The 19,100-nt window shown below is 50.3% G+C and overlaps 1 protein-coding gene across 3 annotated transcripts in view; it reads left to right on the top strand.

Annotated features, from left to right (window-relative positions):
* The first annotated feature begins 3,736 nt into the window (after window positions 1-3,736).
* The window catches only part of Plcg1 (phospholipase C gamma 1), a 32,600-nt gene continuing 17,236 nt past the window's right edge, over window positions 3,737-19,100 (top strand). For 2 of the 3 annotated variants that reach the window (XM_041670324.1, XM_041670323.1), the window contains exons 1-2: window positions 4,123-4,207; window positions 4,591-4,894. In XM_041670324.1, coding sequence (XP_041526258.1) covers window positions 4,678-4,894 — 217 coding nt within the window. In that variant the 5' untranslated portion in view covers window positions 4,123-4,207; window positions 4,591-4,677. Of the gene's footprint in view, window positions 3,861-4,122; window positions 4,208-4,590; window positions 4,895-19,100 lie in introns of those variants that run through there. The other variant, XM_041670325.1, reaches the window with a different exon arrangement.

Genomic DNA, 19,100 nt, shown 5'->3' with positions numbered 1-19,100 from the left:
AGTAGTCTGTGGAGCTGTTGGGACAGGTGTAGTTTGAAACTTGAGTAAAATAACACGAAGTTCCTTTAAGAGACTGAAAATGCAACTTAAGGAGGGAACCAGGAGGTTATGATACTAGAAGAGGTGGAGCCATAGATGTGGGGGTCAGAGGACAAGAGTTTATACTGCAGGTTGGGGTGCAGCTCAAGGTTCACTAAGGGTGAGGTGTGCACTTTAGGAAGTGCTTGCTGTGTGCACACCCAACACAGTAGAGTAAATAAAAGGGATAAGGAAAAGAACACAGCTTTATGCATGGATTAGCCAGACATTTCAAGTCTGTGTCTCCCTTTGTGAAAGGACTGTCATCAACTATACTTTTGAGTCACAACTTCTACAGTTGCTCAAGGTCATTCATTATAAGAAACAAATTACAAATGTGTTAGCACTTGGTGCTAGCCTGCTGAGAACACCCTCTGTTATTTCAATCAAATACATATCCATGTGAGAATCTTTTCTTAAAATTTATTTCCAGGAAAATTTTACCCCTTTTCCAAGTAACCAGTTAGCAAAAATTGAGAGTTATTGCTTTAGCTGCTTGAAAGCTCATGCACATATGATTTTTAACTATTGCAGCTCTATCACCATATCAACCATATTTTGATCCCTCTTTTATAATCAAATCCTCCATTGCAATAATAGCATTTTTGTTCTTTTGTATTTAATTACTCTATTTTTCTTTAAGAGCTTGGTGTGGTGGTGCCTATTGATATTAATAGCTCAATTTGTGGGAGGCTGGGAAAACCTCAAATTTAAGGTCAGCCTGGGTTATACAGCAAGACTTTACCCCAAGAAAAATGCAGCAAACAGTTTGCCTGGTTCCCATTCGAAGAAAGTCTTGTCCTAATTTCTGGAAGAGGTGTCAACAAAAACACCAGCTACCAGTCTCTTAAGATCACAAAGAGCCATGAGGCTGAGGATGAACTTTACCCAGAACAATGACTAGTCCCTGAGGTTGGTGAGGCTGTGCCATGACTAGTCCCTGGAGGTTGGTGAGGCTGTGCCCACTCCTATCTATTTCCTTCCTGTTCCCTCTACAATGCTGACCTTAGGGCTGCTCACTAATAAGCATTCTAGCATTCTACCCTCTAACTTGCCAGAGTCAGTATAAAAAAAAAAAAAAACCCAGTCAGCAGGCATAGCTGTTCACACTTGTAATCAATCTCAGCAAGGCTGAGAGGCTGAAGCAGGAGGATTGCTAAATTCAAGACTAGCCTGGGCTACATAGACTGTCTCAAACAAAACAAAGCCCAGTTTTGGCAAACTTCATAAAATAACTATGCAGAAAATAGAGACAGTACATAGCTCAGTGGATAAAGGTATTTGCTGCTAAACCTGATGACCTGAATGCATTCCCTAGGACCCACATCCTAGAAGATCCAATTCCCAGAAACTGTCCTTTGGCCTCTCTACACATGTGCCATGGTTTACACACACACACACACACAATGTAAAAAAAATTAGACAACAGCTGGTAGCAGTGTTCAGAAAGAGGTGAGGACTCAGAAAGAAACGTTGGCATTACATGGTAGGCAGCAGATACCTGGCTGCCTGGGTTTTTATCTCAGACACCTGTTAGCTGTGTGACCCTGAGGCGGTGCCAATTGCCCTTGTTGAGCTCAAACTCAAGATCCTCCTGCATCAGCCTCCAAAGTTCTAGGACTTGGGAGTGTGCCACTGTGCTAAGAAAGGTCTCAGTTTTGTTAAATGGGGATTAACAGAATCTCATAGAGCTGTAATTAGTCACGTTCACTATATGCTTACCACGGTCCTAAGTGGATATTAAATACAGTATCTGTGAGATCAAGTCCACAGGTCACAGGGGCAGTTGGACAGTCTCTCTGACTGCAGGCACAGGCTTGGTATAAGCTAAGACATGCTGAAGCATGAGTGTTTCCAGATAAACAATCAAGCGGGAAGCGGGGCTAGTCCGAGTGATGTCACAGGCGAGTGCCTTGCGTGGTGCCAGAGCTGCTCCTCCCAAATGCATGTTGCCAGTGACACCTACGCACCCTTATATATGCTGAGCTGGGGGAAGCCCACAGTGGCCACACCCTGTGTGTGCCCTACATTTCCCAAACTTCCTTTGGTGGAAGGAGACACCTAAGGCATGGGAAGCTAATAAGTCTCATGAGGAAATGGGGCTCTGTTCCCTGTTTACAGGCCGGGCAAACAAATTGCTTCTGGAAGGGATTCATGGAGCCACTGGGGGTCTTATTATATACACAAGAGCAAAAGGTTTGGGCTTGATGCTGGAAAGCTCCCAGAAAAGGATTTTAAAAGTGAATTGAAGTCTTACAGGCTGTTGGAGTTTGCACAGAAAGCTCAACAATTGTTATAACTTTTAAGAGGAGCCTCTTAGGAGAATTGACAAGACCACACAAGCAGCAAAGGTCCTATTCAGCCCCATTTGTTTTCTTGGTATCATCTTGGCAGAACATTCCCCTCCACCGAGTAAACCCCAGCATCCTTTCTAGCCTAGGGCCTTTGTACATGCTATTACTCTTGCCTGGAAAGTACTTTCCTCCAGCCCACCTTTAAAATGCATTTAATCTTCTTATATTCTTTCGTCTTTCTTGAAGTCCTATAGACATAGCTTGTGACAGACCACCAAGATTTACCTCAGCTAGTGGCTCTCTCGTGAAACAGAAACACATGGAATCAGGTTCCACTAGTTACGTGGCCTCACTTCGTCAAGCTGCTCTGAAACCTTGATTTGAAAATAACATGAGCATTAGTTGTGCAAGCCAGGGTCAAGCATTGGGTCAACTCCAGTTCCCTCATTCCTACATTACAGGCTTGTCGCTAGGTGGCAGTCAGTCCCCCATCCTTGAGGACTAAGTTCCTCACCATTACACTGAATTCTGAGATTTTTGAGGGCAACACTGGAGGGAAACAGCATACAGGTCACCACTTCAGCAAGGCAAAGCTGGAGGTGGCCCAGCTGGGTGGGTGGGTTTGCTGAGCGCTCACAAGTTCTAGTCTCCTAAAACCCAGGGAACTTTTTCTGTGTCCGCTGGTTCGGCTGGCTGTTCTGTGGCACTTCTCACCGCCGAAATGCTACTGTCCAGAGCTGCATGGTAGCTAGCTGCCCACCTAACTGCTCAACACTGGCAGACACCCTAGGTTCACGTGCTGTCCAGAGAATGGCCTGAGGAAGACAGGTTTTAAATATATTCAACAGCCGCAGACGGGTGGCGAGCAGAGCGAAGGGTCAGTGGTGAGAGATAAAGCAGGAGCGAGAGGCAGGGGGAGACAAGGGCTGCTGGGCCATGAAGGTAGTGCTGATTTAAAGCGCAGTGGGAATTTTCGTGCGCAATCAAAAGGATCACAACTTAAATTCCATTTTAGTGGTAAATTCTGAAGGACAGATGCAGGCAAGACCCAAGAGGACAGTGTACGGAGTGGGATGATGGGGCCTCGGGATCATGGGCTGAGTGGAGAGAGCCCCAAAGTCAAGAGGGAAGAGCCTCAGCGGATTACCTAGGGGTGAGGCCGAGGAAAACGGGCTCCTGGCAAGGTGAGGCCTTTTCACTTTACTGCCAGGCAGGGAGGGGTGAATCAGTGAAAGGAGCCATGTGATGAGGATGGCAAGGCTGTGGTGCAGATAATGGGATGCCAGGATCGGAGGAGGTCAGGGGAGAGCCAGGATTGGCGTCACCTGTGTCTGCGCAGAGGCGAAGCCAGCGGAAGGGTCGGCTCGACCTGACAAATGGCCCAGCACTGAGTCCAGAGGACAGCAAGCTTCTGGGGAGAGAAAGGATCCGCGCCGGGGCAGACACACAAAGCTGAGGAAAAACCAGAGCGTCGGAAAAGCATCGCAGGTAGGGTGCGGGCGGAGCGTGAGGCGTGCAGCGGCCCACACACGAGAGGCCTCGAAGGCCACGCAGCCCGCGGCCGAGGGTCTCAGGGCCCGACCCACGTCTGCAGGGTCTCTTCCTGCGAGGACGTCCTCGAAGGCCACCCCAGGTTCAGTTCGCGCTACCCTCCAAAGAGACGCCTGTGGCGAGGGGGAGGGGCGGGAAGGCTGTCACTCACGGCCCGCTGGCCAATCCGCGTGTGCGCCCCTCCCCGGAGAGGGTACGCGGTGGGTCCGCCCCCGCCGCCGCCGCCGCCGCGGGTGTAAGGCGGCCACCCTGGCGCGGCTTCCTCCGCCAGGCAGCCCGCCCAGGTAACCGGGTTCGGCGGGCGGGCGGGCTGCCGGGCCGGGGGTCGCGCCGCGCCCTCACTCCCCGGGAGACGTGCACACCTCTGCCGGGTCCGTGCGGGAGGGAGGCTCGTGTGTGCGCCTGACTGACTGACGGGCCGCAGCCTGTGGGCGGGGTTGCGTGCGTGACGGGCAGCAGTGCCCCGCGCCGTGTCAGGTCCCGCGCCGGGAAAGCTGCGGGCCCGAGGGACAGGTCCTCCCGCCGAGGCCTGCCCTGGGTGGCGGGGCGCAGGCGCGGCGGCGGGCGGGGGTCGTCCCCAGGAGCGCCTTTGTTCCCGGCGCGCCGAGGGCGGAGCCTCGCCCCGCCCCGCCCCCGCGCTCAGTCCCCGCCCCGTGTCCGCCCGCAGGAGCCGCCACCGGGTCCCGCTTGCCTCCCTGGCTGCCGCCTCCGCCGCCCCGGGCCCGCCAGCCTGCGTCGCCGAGGTCGCTGCAGCATGGCGGGCGCCGCGACCCCTTGCGCCAATGGCTGCGGGCCCGGCGCGCCCTCCGAAGCCGAGGTGCTGCACCTCTGCCGCAGCCTCGAGGTGGGCACCGTCATGACTTTGTTCTACTCCAAGAAGTCGCAGCGGCCGGAACGGAAGACCTTCCAGGTCAAATTGGAGACGCGCCAGATCACGTGGAGCCGCGGCGCCGACAAGATCGAGGGGTCCAGTAAGTGCGCCCCTGTCCAGCTTGGCTCGCGCCCGCCCGCTTCCCAAACACTTGGGTAAACTTTCGGGCCTCGCGCCTTGCGGCTGGTCTCCGCCTAGTCCCTGGTGATCACTCTGGGAGGGGGGCATCCGGGTCTTGGATCACCTGATAGGACACCCCCTCCCCACAGAGGGGAGTGTTCAGGCACTTTGCCCTGAGGCCTAAAAAGTCCTCACTGTCTAGAGAAGTGGAGCGGGATTCTGGCCCCTAGAACCGGGCCGCTGTCAGCAGTGGTGAGGGAAAGCCGAGCCAGGGGCCCCTCACCCAGCCTGAGGACCTGGGGGAGCGACAAGACCTTCCTGCCCGCTGCCATTTCTCCAGAGAGTGCTGTTAGTGAAAGTCCGAGAGCTCCAGGACGGGCACAAGAACCTCTGGAATCCCCAAGTAGAACTTAGGCAGATGTTGAGCTAGGGCTGGTTTTGCAGCATAGCGGGGCCTACTCATCTCCCTCTTGGAGACAGGGAAGAATGTGGTCCTTTGGGAGGGTGGGAGTAGAAAAACTGAAAGAAAACAGTGGCCGTTTTCTCCCCCCGGTCGCTTCTTTTGTCCCATGTCTGAGTTTTGGAGGTTTGTGTTACTAGGCAGACATCCAGAGCCATCGCCGGGGCTCTTGGTAAAACGTCGGGGCCCCTTTCCTCTTGCAGGCTTGTAACAAGGAGCTTAGCCTCAGAAGGGCTCCTAGGGCCTTGGGGTCAGGTACTCTAGGCAACTCTTCGTGTTGGATGTTCTAGTGACTTTAGGGGAGCCCAGAGTTGCTCCCCTGGCTTCCTGCCTCAACCTTCCCAGGACTGAGTTTGGAGGGTTTATACAAGTCTCTGCTGAGAAGAGTGAAGAAGAGGTTTTAAGAAACCTCAGCTCTTCTGAGAGTCATTTTCCTTGATGTGAAGCTGAATGCAGCTCTGGCCTCCCAGCTGAGATGCTGTCTTTGCAGCTCCCGGCTTTGAATTGCTTCTTGCAAGGACCCCCCAAAGAGAGTATGATTGGAGAGATCTAGTCTCCGAACCAGGTCTGTGTTGGGGGCTGGGGGAGGTTGTCAGGAAGTAATAACGAAGAGAAGGTTCCACAGATCTTCCTGGGTATGATGTGCGTGTGTGTAGATGGGCGAGGAGCTTAGGAGGAAGGAAGGTTTTTGTGGTAAGGCAGCCATTCTCAACTACAAACTTTAGGTCTGACACAGCCACCAGACAGAAGTGGCACCAACATCAGGGCCTCATCAGCCTGACCTCCACTGGAAGAGCATTTCAGTGATTTAAGAAACCATGGTTTCCAGTGTAGGGGAGTGGACACTGCAGACAGTTTGGGAGGTCCAGAGACCATCACCCTGACATCAGGTTGCAGGCATGGCCACCTCTTACATTTACAGTCTGCCCTCTGTTTAAGTGGTGGCATTAGTTCTCTTGATAATAGCTGCATTCTAAGCATGTGTGTGACCAGAAGGCAGTACGTGCGTGTAGCCCGGTGGTTGAAGACAGGGATGCATTTGAAGTCGGTTTGTTAGTTGTATGTCACCCAGCCGGGTGCTCTCCTTCTCTCGCCTTGGTTCCTCTGTAAGTGGTCATTCTCGGAAGGAAGGTAGTTGGAGTGAAGTAAGCGTTAACTACCTTATAGATGTGAGCTGACGCTGCAGAGGCTTAAACAACAGTTGTTGGTAACGATAGCCATGGCAGCTGACACTGTCCTCCTAGACCCTGGGTTGGGGCTCTTTTTTTTTTCTTCAAGACAGGGTTTATTTTGTTTATCTTTGGAGCCTGTTTTGTTCTTATAGGTGGGCTTGAACTCACTCTGCCTCCCGAGTGCTGGGATTAAAGGGTTGCGCCACCACCACCCGGCCTCTTCCGTGGCTCTTAAGAAAGAGCTTGGAGGAAGGAGGGCTGAGAGAGGGTCCGATTCACTTAACCCAGTATAAAAGAGGAAACTATTGTTTTGTCACACGCCCGTTCACTCATCCTACATGTAGACCATGTTTCTGTAGAGAAAATGTTTGGAGTTTTGTACATTGGATGTCTTTGTAAATTGGGGCCTGGACAGAAAGAAGGGGTTTGGGGTTTGGAGAGGAAACCAGCCAGTCCATTTTATCCCACTCAGGTCTTTGAGGGTTGGAGACAGGAATGCAGAGGACCTGATTTTCCCAGACCTGCAAGGGTCACCCAGAGATAAGCAGTTTTTTATTGAGCCTGGCCCTTTGCTCTTTGGGGCCCATATTGAAGGCTAGGAGCCTGCCCCACTTCTGCCTGTTTGTACCTCACTACCTTGGTAGATCCTCTACCACCTGCTCAGATGCCTCAGGTGTTTGACTTTTTGCTGATAACCCTAGCCCAGCCTGAGGAGGGAGAAAGGCTGCCACTGCCTTCAGGGTGCTGTGGCCCTGAGGACAGACTGCTGTTCCCTAACCCTGTCTTCTCTCACTTTGGCACTGGTGAAACAAATGGACATCTGATGTGAGGTGGCAGCGTGGCTTGGAAGGGGCGGAAGGTGCTTTGGGTGTGTGTGTTTGTGACCAGAATTAGGCTCGGGGTTGGCATTTATGTTGCAGAATTTTGGGGAGTTAAAAGCAGTCATAGACTTCCTGCTCAGTACTAAAGAGACTTTTCACTCTGGCTGCCTGGCCAATCTTTACAGGTTGGCAGCTGGTCTTGGCCCCATGTTTTCTGTAGCCTTTGTTGCTCCTTGTAAGAAGAAACCTCCATGTTTAGACGGTAAGGACCTCTGGACATCTGCGACCTAGAGAGCTCTCCTAGGCTCTGGCTCTGTAGTTTTTCATACAGTGCCTCCTTAGTGGGACAGTTGAAACCTGTGCTTAGTTGAGGACCACTGTTGGTCCAGCAGCTCCAGTGGAGACTAACGGTATGCTCTGATTGCTGGGACGTGAGGACTAGGCCTCTCTCTATCACCTAGCTGCTCATTGTGTTGGCTAGGTACTCTCAGTGAGAGAACTCCAAGAGCATGTGCCAGAAGTTCCAGAGCTAGCCATCCCTGCCATGTGTTTCCTTTTTGTCTCAGTTTTCCAGGGGAAGTCAGACCTCTTTCTGTTTCCTCAGTACCCCACGCTTGTCTGGTGTGAGTTTCCAGGTCTCCCGTCCAGAGGGGGGGAGGAGGCTTTGTTTTCTCTGAACCTGCTTCACAGATGACTAGCAAAGCTGAGGAAGCCCAGCACCTCTAGCTTCTCCCAGGACTTTGTGTTGGGAAGGGGTGGTCTACATAGATGCATAGACTTGAGTGGGAGATCTTGACCATCAGCATTGCTTCAGGCGGCCCCTTGGCAGGATGGGCATTTATTTGTTCAATAGACATTGTTTGCATGCCCCTTACTTGAGGAGACAGGACCAGAGTGCAGTGATGAGAAAAACGGGTGGGTGGGGCTGAGTGGGGCTGAGTGCGGAGTTCAGTAATTGGCTGCACTGGGCAGCAAACTCCATGCTCAGCTCACCTGCTCTGTGGTCTTAATCCTGTACTTAGCCTTCCGAGCTTCTCATCTATGAACAGTTTGTGTGGGGAATGTAAGAATATTTGTGTAAAGTACTTGGCATCAAGTGTGGTGTTTGTGAAATCTGACAGGAGAGAGAGGATTTAGTCCCCAGCAGGACCAGCTTAGAAGAGATGTTTGTGTTGTAGTCAGAGGCTGGTGCATGGCCATCAAGTCCTTTGGTAAAGGGCAAGAAGCTGTAGTTCTCAGCTGTGCCTTTGTGGTCGGTGCTTTTTGCTACCAGAGGCATTTGTGTGGAGAAAAAGACAGTTGGCTGGGAGCTGTGGCTTGGGTGAAGACATTGTGTTGGTTTGTTTCTGAGCCAGTTTAACATTGAATTGGTCTCGCTATCTGAATGATAGAGGACACCCAGTCTTCCAGGAAGTGCTCTGCCACAGCCCAGAGTGGTAGGGCTACATCCGCTTCTACTACCTCAGTGTTTCTTTCCACTCTGTCTCCTTTCTATGGAGCATGGTTTCAAGGGCGGTGTATCCTAGGCTGAATATGTCGGAGGAAGTGGGAAGGCCTGAGGTTGTAGAAGACTGCTGCTGGCTCTTGCTCCTCTCCGCTCTCTCAGGAAGAGAAGTCAATGTGTAGACTTAGGGGAGTCTCTGGAGGGTGTAGGGTAGGACTGAATGTTTTGGTGCACCCCATAGTCACTGCCTTGGAGGAATCTCTGATAGTAACAAGGAATGCCTGGGTGTCCTTGGGCAGCTAGCCCTACCCTTGTGGTAACTGAGCTGTGTTACTCAGATGTGTTCTTCTGACCCTAGGTAAGTTACTTTTTAGCTTCTCAGCCTGATCTATAAAACAGTTCTTAGCCAGGTGTGGCAAGTTCAAAGCCATTTTGGCTACATAGTGAGTTATAGACCAGCCTAGGCTACAGAGTGAGACCAGTCTCAAAAAACAAAAGACAGACAGCAGAATTCTTCCTCCTGGAGTTTAGGTTAAGACTAATGAAGTAAGATTGTATATAAGATAAGAGATTTTGGTAAAAATGGCCAGCACAACCTTTGGTGCCTACAGACTCATAGGTATGCCTTCCCTTCACTCTCCTCTAGTCAAGAACCGTGTTCTGCTTTCCACCGAGTGTTGCTGGGAGCCCGTTGTTGCCTTGAGTTTGGGTACAGAGAACAGGGCATCAGAGGGATCTGGTATTAGGAATTGTTGTCCCTGTCGCAGAGAGAAGCAAACAGAGGTCCTGAGAGTGAGGTCATGGAATAAGTTTACAGTTAAGTGTGGGATTTATGATTCTTCCTATAGTGTTGTTTATTCTCCCACTGTGGGAAACTGACAATAAGGTGGATCATTCTATAGATACACGACCTCTATTCTGTGCTCTATTCTATCTATTCTATAGATACACGACCTCTATTCTGTGCTCTATTCTATCTATTCTATAGATACACGACCTCTATTCTGTGCTCTGGCCAAATGTGTTTACCCAGCCCAGGCTTTCATCTGTGGCTTCTGCTCTTGTTCTGGCCAGGGGTACTTAGATAGCCGGATACCTAGCTTTCCAGACCTTCCCTCCTACAGGGAAGGTGCTGTCTCCCATGGAAGCCAGAGCACCTCATCCCTGCACTTGCTCTCACTAGTTCCTGCTAACAGCCCATCAGCACTTCTCCAGAGAAAAGGGTCAAGAGGCACCGTCCCAGGGTCTCCTCACAACAGACTTCAGGGTGCCTCTACTCCTGTACGGCTACACCAGGTGTTAGGTGGGCCTAGCTGCTTTGTGCTGGGCACACTAAGCTGACAGTTTATGGTTTTAGCAGATCACTAAATGGGTTGCTCTTCATGGCAACACAGCCACTTTCCTTAAGAAGGGAGGGAGCAGAGAAGCTGGAGAGATGGCTCAGTGGTTGGAGCAGTGGCTGCTCTTCAGAGGTCCCAGGTGTAATTCCCAGCACCCATGTGGTGTCCTAGCAGGGAATCTAATGCCCTTTCCTGGCCTCCATGGGCATTGCATGCAGACATGCATTCAGACAAATATTCATATATATAAAATAAACATATATGTATACATATACATATATTAAACATGCATTCAGGCAAATGTTCATGTATATAAAATAAAAATACATCTCAATAAAAAAAGAAGCCTGGCTTCCTTGGGCCTCACTGGATCATTAAACAAGCAAGGTACCACATGTGCTCTGGCTTCTCGCTGTGGCAAGTATTGTTAAGTCTAGTAGCGAACATACAGTTAGGGCAGATACAGCCAGACAAATAATTACAGGGTGTGGGGAGAGCTGTGCCGGGAAACAAGCATGGGCCCCTCTGTCCAAAGGGTGGTTGAGGGCGTGCTGCAAGGACAAAGGCCCCGACTGCGGGCTGGTGGCAGAAAGGTTCATTTGTCCTTTATGCTAGCTACATGTACCGTCCATCTACGCTGTCACTGTCTTTGGAGAGTGGCCTCAGTGCTCTAGGTTAGCCTTGTGGTGCTGACCTGAACACTGGGCAAACTAGACTACAGAGGAATCTGGAGCCTTTCTATGTAAAGCTAGGTACCGTGTGCACAACCTTTGAGGAAGTCTTAGCATTTAGACTTTAAAGCCCTTATATAATGTCCCTGCCCTTAGACTTTACTTGAGTTGCCCCCTGGGCATCATCTGTTGCCCTATAACTGCAGAAGTAGAATGTCTTAAAGCCTTTTGCATGGCTGCTCCCACAGCTCCATGGCTTCATATGTGGAGCCTCCAGAGAGAATCTGCTTGTTGGCCCCCAGAGAGCAGAGAAAGGAGTACTAGGCCATGAACCGACTCCTGGGGAGCTGTGGGGAGAGGTGGTGGGGACAGTGGAGTAGATTTCAAGTGTCTTACTTGCAGTCCTGGCTCATGCTGTGGTACTCTCGCCCTCTCCTTTCAAGGAGAGTTTTGAGGTGGTGCTGGGCTAGCCTCTTGAGAGGCTGTAGTGGCTTTGTGCCCAGCACAAGTATGAGTGCTCTACCCTCACCTCCTAGGAACCAGGCCCATCCTGGGGGAAGCAGGGAGGGGCTACTTTTTATAGCCCGCATAGAGGCTTTGTGTATAGGCTCTGCTGCTTCCTTCCGGCTCTGGCCCTTCCCGTGTTGGCCAGAGGCCCTGGCTTCAGCAAAATTCAGGAGTAAATGGGGCGAGGCTTTCTCCAGCAGAAGACTGGCATCTCCTTTATTGAACCCAGGCTAGGCAGAGAGAACTTGCTTTTGGAGCATTTGCCATCTGGAACATACAGCATATTTAAACAGGGCTGACAGGAGGCAGTCCTGTCTGTCATACAGTGCTGAGGACTGAGCTAGAGGGCCCAATGGAGTTGGCCTCTCTCTCTGGCAGTTCACCCTGCTCCGTAGAGTCCCCTTCCCATTGACTGAAACATCAGCACTGGGTAGAGGCTCTTGCAGAGCCTGGAAGCAGAACATAGACAGATGAAGAGTGTACTGGCCGGACAGGGAGAGACCATGGATAGCCCACAGCTGGTGTGACACCATTTGTCTGTGGAACTAATTTTTCTTCAGCTCAGGAGGGGCTTTCATTGTGGGATTGGCTTCTAGGAGACAATGCTCAGTTGAAGTCTTGTAAAGTGATTCTTGAGGACCTGTAGGAGGGTCGGGGTGTCCTTGGCTTGGCCATAGCTGTGCTAAGAATAAGGCAGTGTAGGTAGGTGTGGGTGTGTGCTGGGGAGATTCCAGCCTCAGGCCCGGGTAGTAGACCTAAGTTCATAGGGTGATTAGCCTAAGAAAGGGGAGGAAAGCCTCAGTTAGCCACGGGTCCCACAGCTTTCTCAGCCTCTAGAGGTCATAGGTCAGCACAGTTTCCTCATTCGACAGGTTGGGGTTTCGACCCAGGCAGTGATGACCCTTCTGAGACTCTGCAGACCCCCCCAATGGTCCCATCTGATGCTTCACAAGTTGGAGCAGCGTTTTTCTTTCCACCCAGTCACTTCTTCACCCACAACATATCTACTGGGGAGGCTCGAAGGTGATGGTGGCACTTTGTCAGGGGTTTGTGGCAGTGATGTGAGAGCAAAGTACCTGGTCCAGACTGCTCCCAGCAGGCTGTCCTCAGATTTCTGCTGAAACCGGAAGTTCTGTACTAGGATGTGCATTGGTGGGGGATGGGGTGAGAGGTGACTAAAACTGGGGGTAGGGTCACAAGATCTCTCTTACTTTAGAGGTGGAGAGAATTTCAAAGGATCTAATCTAGGCTTCCTGGGTAGACAGAGAGCGAGTTCCCCTGTGGGTTGAAGACAGAGACTAGATCTTTCTCTAGGGCCTTGCTTCTTTTTTTTTTGTGGGGGAGAGGGGTTAAGACAGGGTTTCTCTGTAGCTTTGGAGCCTGTCTTGGAACTAGCTCTGTAGACCAGGCTGATCTCGAACTCACAGAGATCCGCCTGCCTCAGCCTCCCGAGTGCTGGGATTAAAGGCGTGCGCCACCACCGCCGCCCGGCTTGGGGCCTTGCTTCTTTAGGAATAAAAGGGAAGTGGCTTGGGCTGGTAAGACGCTGTGGAGGGGCTGGGCCACACAGCTCTAAGGCAGGAAAAACTTCTTGGGGTAGAAAGAAATAAGACTTCCGTATCATAAGACTTCACCAGGCCTCCAATTTGATGACTTCCTTTGTCATTGAGATTTAACCCCTGTGACCGACCGTCTGTGGGGTTTAAAGACTGACTCTACTTGCACAAGCAAAAGGTGAGCAAACTTACCGAGGAGTTTTGCCAAGGGAAGCTCTGAAGCCGCTGTACTCCTCTGTGGGACAGAGACCCCAGACTCTTCTTTCCCCTCCTAACCTACTGCTTGTCCTCTGCCCTCCAGGAGGGCCTTGCAGAGCCATCTGCAAGCACCGGAAGCTGGAGGTCTCGCTTGCTTGCTGGGCAGGGGCAGGTTGCTCAGCCAAGAAAGACTCTGATTATAATTTTCTTTCCTTGCACCACGTGTTCAGTTCCTGCTAGGCATGGAGCAGTGCAGACATGGTTTATGTCCTCAAGGAATTTACAGAAAACAGCCAGATAGCCTAAAACACACTTGCCATGGAAGCCTGGTGGCCTTTAACCACTGGAACCCATAGTTGTCTTCTGGCCTCCCCAAGTGTCATGGGATGTGTGCACCCTCACAGATCACATGTGCGCACGCACACACACAAACACACACACACACACACAGACAATAATAAATTTAAAACGATACACATAAGACTTTTACAGTGGGGATGACACAAAGCAGCATGTATGGTGCCGCCTAGAGTCCTGCCATCCTCCCTGTGTTGCTCCCACTTGGCGGCTTCCCACAGGGATCCCAAGGCAGCACAGAACACAAGCCCAGGGCACATGCAGCTTGGCACTGAAATATCTTTGGCTCTGCCACTCGCCAACTGTCACCTTGGGTAGGATCATTAGCCACTCTGTGCTCAGTGTCCTCGCTTGGAAAATGGGAACCCTATACTTGCTTCATAGTATTAGTTGTAAGGATGAAATAGCACAGTTTAATTAAGAGCTTTATGTAATATGCACAGCAAATGTGCAAAAGATTAGTGACAGGATGCCAGATGTCACTCTTGCTGTTGCTGCCCTCCCCACCCAACAGAGACAACGACCTCATCCTCTGTGCTTTGCAATTTCTGAGAAATGTCTGTAGGCTCTGTTTAACATAATCTTCCTAGCACGGTACATACTTAATCCTTCCTCCATGGTCAAGCTCCAGCACCTAGCATGATATCCTTACAGTTGCTCATTGTGAATAACAAAGTCAGCTGAACTTGAAGGGTTGGATTGGGGGTTGGTGAGAAACAAAGGAGTCAAAAAACTTAAAAGTGTGTGTATGTTTTGAGGTCAGGAAACAACTTGGGGGAGTTGGTTTTCTCCTTTCACCATGTGGGTCCTGGGGATTGAACTCAGGTCACCAGGCTTGACAATAGGTGCCTTTTCCTGCTGAGCCATATTGCTAGGCCTGAGAAAAAGAAATCTTAACCTTTTGAAGTTTTCAGTTCATGTACCTGTTTGAATGGTAATATTGTTGGTGTATCCAGAGGAGCCTAGGGTTTGGGTGAGAGAAGACAATATTTGGCTTGAAGTTTGTCTTTGTGTGTGTGTAGGAATAGGAAGTGAGCAGTTGGAATGTAGTGCCAGACATTTAGAGGCTAGTGATGTTGTGTGAAGCAGAAGGAATTACAGCTGTGGCCATGACTGTCACTGAGGTGGCAGAACACCAGAAGAGAGAGGACTCTGGCCCATGTGCTCACAAAGATGCAAGAAGGTCTGGACAAGGTTGCGTGGAGAAAGTCAAGAGCAGAACACCAAAGAGAGAGGAGGTTGTGGGCACACAGCACCACAGATGTCTCCCGCTGTTCCATTCTCTGCATGACCTCATAGTTATCTGCTTCCCCATCTGTTTCCTTGTTAGGCTGGGATTTTCTGAAGGACAGGAACTCAATGCCTATTGATACGTTTCCCCAGGACCCAGCTCAGGGCCTGGTGTGGAGGAGACAGATGCTGGTAACTAACAGAGTCACAGAACAAGTGAATGAACCTCAAGTGACGGTGAGGTCCCTTCAGGCTCTGTCTTCTGCATGGGGCCAGCTTTCCTCTTTTCCCTCCCTTTGGGACCTACGTATGCTGTTACCATTGAAATAAGCTATGTTTTAGAAAGAGTGCTGCCTGCCTAGGCAGTGGGAAACCCTCTGACCTCTTCCTTTTGTTCCATATACCCAATATCAGAGTTAATACTACCATGGGGACACTCCAGAGCCCCATCTGCCATGAATCACCATTTGATGAATTACCAAACGAGAAGAGTCATCTGGTCAACCTGTAGGTGGCTTGCATGTTGGTGAGGATTGTGTGCTGTGCAGCTGTAACCTGAAGCAGTTTGTACATTGCAAAGCAAGGTCCTGTGTAGGGATCCCATGGACCTCTATCCAGCTGTCTGAATGGCTGTTTCCTGTTTACCAAGGTAGGAAAGAAGCTGTATTCAGTTAGGCCCAGCTGCTCTTCTCAGTCAGGGTGTTGGAGGCAGTCTCTTGTGGTGTAACCTGGTTTGACTAAGGTTCCAAGGAGGGGTTTTGTCCCTTTTGTTCACGGTTGCTGCTTTTGCTGCAGAGGCACAGGAAGGACAGTGTGTCATGGTGCCATCTTCCTTTGCTATGTGACCCCATGACCGTATATGTGGAGATATCTATCTGTGGGGCTGTTTGTGTGGCTTTGCCGGAGGTGGGGAATTTTAGGACAAGAGCTCTAGCCCAGAGTCTTGGGTCTAAATTAAGGTTTTGGGTTTTGTTCCTTCGTTCCCAGGCTCTGTGTACTGAAGATCCCTAAAAAGAGTTAGTGCCCCATTCTTTTTTTTTTTATAAATTTTTTAAAAGATTTTATTTATTTATTACATATACGGTGTTCTGCCCATGTGTTTGCCTGCAGGCCAGAAGAGGGCACAAGATCTCATTACAGATGGTTGTGAGCAACCATGTGGTTGCTGGGAGTTGAACTCAGGACCTCTGGAAGAGCAGCCAGTGCTCTTAACCTCTAAGCCATCTCCCCAGCCCGCCTCATTCTTTTTATTCCCTTTCTCTAGTGCTCCTGCTGTCCTAGGTTGTAGACTGCTCACCTGTTGCCCATCTCTGCAGTGGATGACTGTCCTGTGATGGGCAGGAGAGCTAACTGCAGGCATGTGCTCAGCCTGGTGGCCGGGAAGTAGGGAGCCTTCAGGAGCTGGGCTCCAGAAGAGCCCTCCTCTCCACTTCCCAGCTTCAGGTGTATCTGCCATTTAGCTTGTCTTTGTAGCAGCCCCGTCTCTTCTGCAGAGTCAGTGAGTTGAATGCTGTCCGAGGTGTGGGAGTCTATTCTGCAGAAGCTGGTTCTCATCCAGCCCTGACTGTTACCTTCATAGTGCTTGGGGTGCCTCAGATGAGAAGTCTGTGTAGACCCAGCTGTCTTGGGACCTACTCTGGAGGCCAGGCTGGCTTTGAACTCACAGAAGTCCACCTGCCTCTGCCTCTGAGTGCTGAGATTAAAGGTGTGTGCCACCCAGTCTTAAAGGGACACTAACTGCCATTCTTAGCATGTCCTGAAGGTTTGTGTTGTCTATGTAAACCTTGTCAAGATCCAGGTGCTGTGCCCTGAGTAAGGCTGCTCCCTAGTGCTCAGGGTCTCAGGTCAGAAGTCTGTCCCTGGGCTGAGGAAGACAGAGAAGACAGGAGAGGAGGAGATGGACAGGGAGTAAGTGGCCTTTCCGGAGCCTCTGGCCTCATCATACACTTTGATTTTTATAAATTTAGTCTTGAGTCATCTGCCCCAGATCTTAGAGGTGGCTCCAAATGCCAGGCAGCAAACATATTTCTGCTCCTACCAAACCCAAAGTCTACAAGATTGGAATGGTGGGGCAATGGGGGCTAATTCCCCAAGTGGGTGTTGGGGAGTGTCATGTGCACCCTCTCACTGATACCCTTATTATTGGTCTCTTTTTTTTTTCTGGACTGTACCGCTGGAATATACATGCCTACACTGTGGGGGTGTGGTTGGGGTGCTGCAGGCTCAGGAAGTAGGGTCTTAGCTCATCTTTGCATATGCTAAGCAGAACATGAGTCCTGCTCCCCACAAAGTACTGATAAGGCCCACTTGTGAGCTGTGAAATACCTGTGTGGGTTCAGGAAGGTGGCTTTTATCTTCATAAAACTCCTGAAGGTTTGAGTTTGCCCTCTGAACAGAGTCCTAGCAGGTTGCTGTGTTCATCTTCCCTAGGTCTATTTTCCATAAGCCCCATGCCAATAACACTAGATACAAAGACATGTGTGTCCCAGCAAGGCCCTTACCTTGTAAAGTGGAGGAAACTGAACCTGAAAGAGTGAGAGACTGCCAGAACCTCACAGCTTGACTTGAAGGGCCCTGTAGTTCTTGGTTTTCTTTGCTAGGCCTGGCAGCTTCAGAAGCAGATGGTCAGGGCAGGCTTTCTGAGGGCGCAGGAGTAGGTAGATCTCCAGAAGGGGTACTGAGGAGCACAGATACCCAGGATTCTGCCTGGTTTACCTGACTATCTGACCTCAGAGCCACTGTGTGATGCTAGTCCTTAGCACAGGTGTGGGTAGTTCCTCACAATCCAAATCCCTTTGAAAAGAGCCTGTTCATAGTACCTCAAACCTGTGATCTCAACACTCTAAAGGCTAAATTCTGGAAAATTGCAGATCCAGGGCTATCTCAAAAAGAAAGAAACAGAAGTAACAAAACAAAAACCTTTTTTTTAAATAAGAAGTTTATTGCTTTCTTTATAAGAGTTTATTAAGTGTGAAGGATTGGCAGCTGAGACCATTCCTAAAGCCTTGATCAGCCTTCTTACTTGGCCTGGAGCCCTGGTCCTTGGAGGAGTGCATCCATGGAAGCTCCCGATAGACTGTGCTAGCTAGGCTCTGCCCCTTCAGGTCAGGGTAAGCCCTCAGTTAGGCCATTGTCATCCTAGTTCCCCTGACTGTGGAAAAAATCTGCTCTTGATTTCAGAGCATATCTTCTCTTCACTTCCTGGACATTAGGGACCTCTCAGTGTCCTGCATTTCCCTTTCCCCAATGTTCCTCTAAACACTCTTCCATAGTTTTTAGCGAGAAGGGAATGCTGGTTCATGAGGCTCCAGACATAGGGAATGAACATCCAAGAATCCAAGAATGACATAGTCATTCTTGACATACAGAAGGTCTCACCCAGACCATGGCTGGGCTGACAAAGCAGAGGTGTGTCTGATTAGGGAGTTTCTTCCCTGTGGTGGCAGCTCCTGGGAATCAGTCTACACTCTCTCACCTAAGAGGAATGGCAATGTTTGTCCTAGATGCATGAGGACCAATAAGATTACACAGGATGTGCTTTCAAGTGTCTGGTAGACTATTTCATTGCTGTTAGGTCTTCTCCAATCTGCTTCTGACTTCATAGACTTAGAAAGCATCAGGGTCATGCTATTGGAGGAGGAGCAGGGGGTCAGTGTGGCCAGTGTGGGCTTAGAAGGGTGGTGTGCCTGGCCTTCCTGCTCTATGCCTGCCTGCTCCTTGTCTAACCACATGCCCGCTCTGACTTTGTATTGGACTCTGCAAATGTGCCTATAACACAGAGTAGGCTAGGGCTTTCCTGGGGCCCATGGACTTTGTGGACATATATACATATCTGCATATGTGTACCACATGAAGTCTAACCATGAGCCTTGACTTTATAACTGCTTGCCTATTGTGTATAGCCTGTGGGATCTGGTGGGCAGCAGCAGGAAAGGCCCTAACTGTGGATCATGCAGAGGTGGGTGGGTGCGCATGCACACACAACACACACACATGAGAATGTGTGGGAGGGGAATGATAGCTTTGCACTGGAAGAATATTTTAGTTTCTGTTTCAAAGGGCAGAGTTTGTGGTGGTTGTGTGGTATATGATGTAGGCATTTCCCCCAATGGAAGCTCTTCCTCCCACCTATAGAAACTGTTAAGTTGTGGGTTTGTGACCCAACTCTCCCCACTCTTGTTCAAGAACCAAGTAGAACGCCTATGTTTTACTCCATTCCTTTTTACGTCCCCCATCCATGTGCCTGCATCTTTCTCATTTTTGCATTCAGTCACTCTGGGTACTGGACAGGCTTTGCCTACCATGGTGTATGAGGAACATACATTTCATAGCATGAGGCATTGAGAGGACGATTGCTGCAAGACGGAGCCTCTCACTTGGGATCTTCAGTAGGAGAGAATCCAGTTGGAGAACTGGGAACGTCAGGCTCT

Source organism: Microtus oregoni, unplaced genomic scaffold (assembly GCF_018167655.1).
Source record: "Microtus oregoni isolate MIOR12 unplaced genomic scaffold, Mior012 000020F_ref0000438, whole genome shotgun sequence".
In the NCBI taxonomy this organism is placed as follows: Eukaryota; Metazoa; Chordata; class Mammalia; order Rodentia; family Cricetidae; genus Microtus; species Microtus oregoni.
The sequence above is the reverse complement of the archived record's forward strand: the minus strand, read 5'-3'. Positions and strand labels throughout refer to the sequence as shown.